Source organism: Triticum urartu, chromosome 3 (genome assembly GCF_003073215.2).
Source record: "Triticum urartu cultivar G1812 chromosome 3, Tu2.1, whole genome shotgun sequence".
NCBI lineage: Eukaryota > Viridiplantae > Streptophyta > Magnoliopsida > Poales > Poaceae > Triticum > Triticum urartu.
The window spans coordinates 558,073,665-558,082,051 of NC_053024.1; the positions used below are offsets into that span (position 1 = coordinate 558,073,665).

Here is an 8,387-nt window from a genome sequence, read left to right on the forward strand (position 1 = left end):
TCGACGCCAAAAATTCCTATAAATACAAAAAACCCCGAGAAGAATCCTAGATGAGAAGTTCCTCCGCCGCAAGCCTCTGTAGCCACGAAAAACCAATCAGGACCCCATTCCGGCACCCTGTCGGAGGGGGAAATCATCACTACAGGCCATCTTCATCATCCCGACAGCCACCATGATGAGGAGGGAGTAGTTCACCCTCGGGGCTAAGGGTATGTACCAGTAGCTATGTGTTTGATCTCTCTCTCTCTCCCGTGTTCTTGATTTGGCACGATCTTGATGTACTGCGAGCTTTGTCAATATATTTGGATCTTATGGTGTTCTTCCCTCTCTACCTTCTTGTGATGAATTGAGTCTTTCTCTTTGAGGTTTCGTTATGTTGGATTGAATATTGGATTTGAGAAACTTTATGTATGTCTTGCATATGGATTCCCATGGTGACAATGGGGTATTATATTGATTCACTTGATGTATGTTTTGGCAGTCAACTCGCGGATTCTTGAGGTGACATTGGGGTAATCTATGCATAGGGGTTGATGCACGTTTTCATCCTACATTCTCCGATATAAACTTTGGAGTGATTCTTTGTTGCGCGTTGAGGGATTGTTATATGATCCAATTATGTTATCATTGTTGAGACATTTTGTACTAGTGAAAGTATGAACCCTAGGCCTTGTTTTCAAGCATTGCAATACCGTTTTGCTCACTTTTACTACTTGCTACCTTGTTGTTTTCATATTTTCATATTACAAAAACCTATATCTACTATCCATATTACACTTGTATCACCATCTCTTCGCTGAACTAGTGCACCTATAAAATTTACCATTGTATTGGGTGTGTTGGGGACACAAGAGACTCTTTGTTCTTTGGTTGTAGGGTTGTCTGAGAGATATCATCTTCATACCACGCCTCCCACGGATTGATAAACCGTAGGTCATCCACTTGAGGGAAAATTGCTACTGTCCTACAAAACACTACGCTTGGAGGCCCAACACGAGTCTACAAGAATAAGTTGTCTAGTAGACATCAAGCTCTTATCTGGCACCGTTGCCGAGGAGGTGAGTGCTTGAAAGTATATCTTTAGATCTTGCAATTGAATCTTTTAGTTTCTTGTTTTATCACTAGTTTGGTTTATAAAATAAAACTATAGAAAAAATGGAAGTGAGGTTGCCTCATATTATTCATCTTTATAATGTCTTTCGTGAAAATGATGGAAAGGAAATTGTGCTCAATTGATAGAAGAAGAATTCAATAAAATGTTTGACACAAAATCTTTGAATGATGAGCATGATTGCAATGTTGTTGGTATTAATTCTTTGAATATCCATGATTCTAATGATATACAAGGCCATAAGCTAAGCTTGGGGATGCTATGTTTGATGAAGATGATATTTTTGTCCCCCAAGCTTTGATGAGAAAATTTATCATGATGATAGCATGCCTCCTATTTATGATGATTATGTTGATGAAAGTGGGTTCGGAAGAGTGTCAACTCTAATTAATGATCCCACTATTTTGGAGGGTGTTGAATCTTACTATAATGATAAAAGTGGATTTGGAGAGGTCGTGGCTTTATTTAGTAATGCTTCCACTATCTTGGAAGAGGTTTCAATTGATTATGATGAGAACAAGGTTGCTACTTATGATGATTATTGTGATGACACTTATGTTATAAAAAGTAGTGATGATCGTTCTTATAAAACTTGTCATAATTATGATTACCCTTTTTTGAACATTACTCTTTTAGTGTAGAAACATTTTTTAGTATTCGAGTTTCATATGATACTCCCATCATTGTGGATGAGAATAAATTTGCTTATGTGGAGAGTAATAAAAAATTTATGCATGTGGATCATGAAAAGAATGCTTTATGTGATAGCTATATTGTTGAATTCATTCATGATGCACCTGAAAATTACTATGAGAGAGGAACATATGCTTTTACATATCTCAATAATCTCAAGTTTCCTCTCTATGTGTTGAAAGTTTTGAAGTCATGTTTGTTTTGCCTTCCTATGCTAGTTGATTATTGCTCCCATAAGTTGTTTGCTCAAAAAATCTCTATGCATAGGAAGTGGGTTAGGATTAAATTTTCTAGTCATATGCTTCATGATGCTCCCGTTACTTTTATGCTAGTTGATTCTTTCTCCCATAAAAAGGAGAAGCTTGGGTTCGCTGAGGAAGAGGAGTGCGAGATTGGATCTGGGCGGTGGAGCTAGACGAAGCAGTAAGCGGGGGAAATGAGAGCATGGTTGCTTGCGTTGTTCTCTTTTTTGCTCTTATAGGCTGTTGAAAGGCCAAGAGTCCCGCTTGCCACGCCGATAAAAACTCCACTCCCACAAAAGATGTCGTTATGCATAGGGGGGGCAAAATCTTGATGATATCCCTGATAAAACGGGCACGATCTCCACTTCGATGGGATGCGCCAGTAAAATGGCCACCTCGAGCCACTATTTAGGGGAAGCAGTAACTGCCCGACCCGTCGTGGGGTGCGCCGCTTCGGTAAAGTTCTCAAACTAGGTGGAATTGTTCACACCTATGTGGTAGGCCTTTGAGGCTAAGTTACCACGCTTCTTCGGGCATGTATGATCTCGGCTAGATTTTGTTTTACACCACTCCTTTAAAGGGTGGTCTGGGAATCTGGAAATCACGAAGGGGAACTCGTCTAGAGAGCCAAGGACTTCGGATCCAAGGTTATCCTCGTCATGGGAATCATCCTCGGCATAGAAGACCAGTTCGGGGCTACTGACGGTGTCCTGAACTAGGAGGTACTAACCTAGTTAGCTCATGCTCTGCGGATTGGGCTGATGGGCCCTCATTCTTATCAAGATGGACTCCGGAGGCTGCACGATGGGGCGTGATCAGGACTGGGCATCTGCCGAAGTCTTGTCGTATACTCCAAGCTCTTATCGCCTCGCCAAGATACCGACCTTGTAACCCTAGATACCCTACCTGGCGTGTATATTATAAGCCAAGGGGTTTAGCCTGTAGAGGGGAGATCAACGCAAGATCATTCACCTAGCCCTAGAGTTAGACCACATCTGACGATCTCGAGGTAGATCAACTATGTACTCGATACATCCATATCAATATAAACAGGAGTAGGACGTAGGGTTTAACCTCCATCGAGAGGGCCCGAACCTGGGTAAACATCATCTCCCTGTTCCTGTTACCATCTGTCCGAGATCCACCGCTCGGGACCTCCTACCCCGAGGTCTGCCGGTTTTCACACTGACATCTAGGATGCAGGCTTATGTTCTGTGGGTGTTGTGATGCATCAACCTTGTGTAGTAGGAGTAGTCTTGTGTTGATGTCCATTTTCGTTATGAAAATGGAGGCTATGAGGCCCCTTTTATCGAAAAAGAATGGTGCTATATGATGGACATGCATGAATTTGCATGGATTTAACATTAAGCTAAAAAAGTATGGTTATAGCAGAGGATAAATAAGGACGCGTGTCGGGGATGACCCTCGGGTAAGCATCGGAGCCCGAATCAAGCTCAAGCACTTTTTCAAAACATCGGGCCGGCTGGCGCCCCTCAATCATGCTAGTCCACCATCCTTCTTCTCGATACGAGCCGGCTGGGCATGGCGACACGACCAGCCGGCTGGCTGCTTGCCGCCTGGTAGAGGGTCAGCGGTCGTCCCATCCAGCCGTACGAGCGTGGCTACAGTGCGGCCATGTCCATTGATCAGGGCGACCGATGTCAGCGCCCCTTGTCACTATAGCCCCACGACGCCAACCAATCCGTGACGCGGGGCGAGACGTGCAACAGTGACGTGCGGCCGGCGGGACCCATGCCCCGCGGACCTGGGCACCCAGCGGGCCCTGCTGCCGGCTCCAAACGATGACACCAGGGCCCCGTGTCCCATGTAACTTTATCTTTGTAACCCTGTGGAGGTGGGGGAGTCTATAAGACCACACAGGAGCCCTCCATGCAGGGGGTTGGATAAATCGCAACGCACACACGAATTCACACGAGAGGCAAGAATGGAGAGCTAGCTTATTCTTCCTCCTTCACCAAACAACTCCAAGAGCACTATTGTAGTCCTTGTGCATACCATCCCATTTCGGCAGGACCCGAACCAGGGTAAGTCTTGTGTCTCACACTCGCACATGCCAACCTCGCCGGTACTCACCGGCATCCTCACGCAGCCCCATGTTTAGCCATCTCATGCCATCTGCCATGATTTCACCATGACAATGCGTCCGTGCACAGCCGCAAACGTATACGGGCTCAGATATGCCACACTGTGTACCCTCGCAGACATGTTTACACGTGACTTTCTATGCAAAATGGGCTTTATGTAGATATAAAAATGACGTGCTAACATTTTGTATATTTTGTAAGGCGTCGTATCAATCAAGATCGGCTTTACGCGCGGTATTTTATGAGCCGACACCGTCAAGATTGCCACTTCCCGCTTCACCACTACTCGTACACCGTAGAGAAATTCAGTCCCCACTCCCCCAGATCCTCGAAGTAGTACCCCGCAGCGAACGAAGCCTTTACAAACCCAACGACCAGCACTACACACTACCCGCGGCACTGCCACTAACTGATTTCAACCGCCACATCGACCGCCGGAGGCCGGAGACGGCCGCCCAGTGAGCCGGCGGCAGCTGGAGAGATGGGCTGCTGCTTCAGCAAGAAGCGCATGAAGCATCCAGACGGCTCTGCTGCCGTCCCTCGCCGCTACAAGCCGGAGGACCGCGACCCCCCGCCCCCACCGTCGCCGGAGGAGGAGAAGGTCAAGGAGGTGCTCTCGGAGACGCCGAGCACTAAGGTGGCGGCCGAGCCTAAGCCCGTCGCCAGTGTAGTGGCTGTGGAGGAGCAAGAAGTGCTGAAGGTGAAGGCTAGTGTCGACCCCGTCCCCGCGGTGAGCGATCTCGGGAGCTGCCTGTCCATGGCCACCGACGAGAGGTCCGAGGTGGCGTCCGAGTCGTCCGTCGCGACCAGCTCGCTGGCGGGGCCGGACCGGTCGCCGGGGAAGCCGGCCAGGAAGCGCGCTGTCTCCGGCGAGCTGGGGCTAGTCCGGCGCGACCGCGCTGTCACCGCCGCCTATGGCGTCCGGTCCCGCAGCTGTCGGGGCTCGCCGTCCCCTCCTCCGCGGCGGGAGCCACGGGATCGCTCCGTGCGGAGGTCGCCGTCGCCCGCGGCGAAGCGGGCGTCGCCGGAGCAGCATCGGGCCGCGAGCCCGGTCGAGTCCCTGCAGCGAAAGCCGCCCGTCCCGAGCAGGCCGTGCAGCCGCGCCTCGCCGCGGCGGGCTCGGGAGGCCCCTCCACCGCCGCAGCCGGAAGAGGACGCCGTCACCACGGCAGGCGAGGAAAGCGTCGCGGAGCCCAGTGCCGGTGCCGACGGCCAAGGCGACGGCGACGGCGAGGGAAAGGAGTCGCTGGAGAACCCGCTGGTGTCCATGGAGTGCTTCATCTTCCTCTGATGCTGGTCCGATTTCCCGCTATCCTCTTTCGAATGTCTCCACTAATCCCTGTTTAGGTGTGGCGTGCTGATTAACCTGGGCTAGCAGCAGTAAAAAAGTGTAGCAGGTTCGCGGTGATGTAACGCTGCCGCCATCTTCCCGCGAAATGCTGGTGGCTTTTGGCTTACGCGTTGGGTCTTGTGTGGGGTCGTCTTCTTTGGCTCTTGTGGGTGATCCTCGTTGTATTTTGCCGATCTGTTTAACTAAAATTCTTCAAGCCTTGCTTCTGAGTGCTATACTGCCATTTCCTTTGGGTTGCTAGAGCCTCATCTTTAATCAGTTCTTAAGGAAGTAGGCAAGTTGGAAGAAGATTACGTTGTGTTGGTGACCCATACTGCCTCGAACATTGCAAATCGCACTTTGGTAGTGGTCCAGTGCTCAGTTCTGAACCTGAGATGACCTCGGTTGTTGAATAAGTGCGTCAGGCATGAGAGGTCAGACATCGGATGCTTTCATCAGTGCTGCCCTACCACGCCACGCCATGCCACGGTGTGGTGCCATCGAATCGAACGAGCAATGTCTCAGGAACATCCACGCAGCTTTCTGATCTAATCAGAAAGAATCAGATCCGCAAAGCGCCCATTAACCTAGGCAAAAAACAGATCTCCGCATTGCATTGCATCCGATGCCCCCGCCGGTGTTAAAAAACAAATCATCTCTCCACGCGCGCTGTGAGAGATCACGAGATCCCGCCTTGTTTTCTTCCGCTGCGCCGCGCGTCCACTGGCTGGCCATTTTGGCTTGCAAGTAAAGAAGACCAGCAGAATTGACGTGTCGGCGCAGGCTCGCCTCTCGCCCTTGGCTTCTCCGCTGGCTGGCGCTGCGCTCTGTGTCTCTGCTGCGCACTGTTTGACCACGTGCCTGCGGCCGTCAGCCACGGCTGCGTTGGACTGTTGGTTCGCGCCTCGGCGTCCAGCTGCAGTGCTTCGGTCGATCCGCGCCAAAGGCCGCATCGTGCTCATTGACCAGTTTCTCCTGCTGTCTCCAGGCCCACGGGAATTCCTCGTGCGAATCAGATCGTCGTGTTTGCGCAGAGGAACGGCGGGCAGATTTCTGGCACCCACCTTTGCCATACCAGCGGCGAACAGGGTGGGCCGTGATCGCTGGTGAGGACTAGGGACCAGCGCCGTCTTAGCGGCAGCTTTGCTTTGCAATCCATGGCTATGCTGTAGAAGTGCTGCGAAGCCGGTACACGGAACAGATGATTCGTGTCGGGCAATGGGTAAAGCTGCCGCCCTGGTGATTAGTTAGAGCAACAACAGTTTCTCTATCTCGGAAATATCCGCCGTTTTGCATGAAGATGAACAAAAAAACCTCTCCAACAGTTTACGTGAACTGACTTTATCTTTAGGCCTTATATACTCTTTTTTTGCGGGAATTTAGGTCTTATATGCAATGCTGTTTAAAAAACAAATCAATTTTTCTTATGCACCGATGCTTATTTGTAGATGGTATATGCTTAATTATGCATATCTGCTATAAAGATAAGCATTGGTGCTAGAGAGATACTCAGCTTATTTTACTAAGCATCTTGGATTGTACAAGGCCTTAGAGGATCCCATAAAAGATGCCTCTTCTCCCTTCAGATTTATGGGAAGATGTCCTTTCTGTATTTTTTGGCGAGATTGTAGCCGACTGAAACTTCCACGCGCGGCCCGCCGAAAAGCCGCCGCCCCGCTAGAACCTCGTCGAGCCGTTGCCATGTCGCCACGCCAGGCCGCCGCCCCGCTAGAACCTCGTCGAGCCGTCGCCATGTCGCCACGCCGGGCCGCAGCCCCTCTCCGGCGGCCGCCGTGCGCCCATCTTGCCGCCTGCTGGAGGACCTCACACCGCCACCGCCTGCCGATAGCCTTCACGTGTGTCACTGACCAGCGGGCCCTGGTCCATTTTGGTAGTTTTGTTAAATGAAAAATGAAATAAAAATAGATTTAGGAAAAGTAGTTCATGGGATTGACACAATTTATTTTCAGACAACTTCCCCTAAAGATTACGGGAAGCGAAAAGAACTAGTTTTATGAAAAGATTTTTAGAGTTGTTCTTAACGTTGGCTGGCAGGGTAGATTTTAGCTAAGAACATGGTGCAAGAGTCATTGAAAGGACTCGATTGCCCCGATAATTAATATTATGATAAAAGATGAGATAATAACACTCTACCATAGTCGTCATATGCTTCTATATCATTAGAAAAAATGTTCTTCAAAATAAGGGTGGTAAAACCATGGACATTGTTTTCAAGCGCGCTCCAAACCCAACCGCCCGCGTGGAGGAAAGTCTTATATCTCTCTTTCTACATCGGCTCTCATGCCTCTTTCTCTCTCTTCGTCTTTCTGTCAATAGCGAAGACGTCTGTATCACTCTTGGAACCGCTTATCTCACAAGTTCAACATTCACATCAAAAAGACCCTACTCGCTAGCCCTCCTCGGTAGCCCGCGTCGCTGGTCACTCTGGCCACGGCGGCCACCCACCGGCCCCGGCGGCCACCCACCGGCCCCGGCTTCCCTCCCTCCCCCCAACCCTCCTACTCCCCCGGCATCCCTCCCACTGGCAACCTTTCCCACCGGCCCCTGTTGACCTCATCATGTCACTGTCAGATCTCAACTTCACCAAGGGACACTCCTTCGAGGAAGAGATATGGAAGAAGTGGGGAGTGCGCACCAATTCTAGAGAGGATCGGGAGCATGAGGAGTTCATCTTGGTGGAGAAATTCACTCGATCCAAGATTCACCTCACAGGAGAATCAATGAGTACAATTCTCTTGTCTTGTTTTGGAGGACGTGCATCGCTTTTCAAAGTCGAGCAGCTACATCATTTGTCCTTCAAGTTTTCGCTCTCATCCCAAGAAGTGGGTTTCACCATCATAAATGGAGGCAACATCTCTGTGCCAGAATTCAATCTCAACCTCTTT

General features: G+C 49.8%; 1 protein-coding gene across 1 annotated transcript; it reads left to right on the forward strand.

Moving 5' to 3' along the window:
* The first annotated feature begins 4,403 nt into the window (after positions 1 to 4,403).
* LOC125548698 (serine/arginine repetitive matrix protein 1-like) lies at positions 4,404 to 5,702 on the forward strand. Its single transcript, XM_048712249.1, has one exon. It carries the CDS (start codon positions 4,633 to 4,635, stop codon positions 5,440 to 5,442), a length of 810 nt encoding a protein of 269 aa, XP_048568206.1. The 5' UTR covers positions 4,404 to 4,632; the 3' UTR covers positions 5,443 to 5,702.
* The last annotated feature ends 2,685 nt before the right edge of the window (positions 5,703 to 8,387 follow it).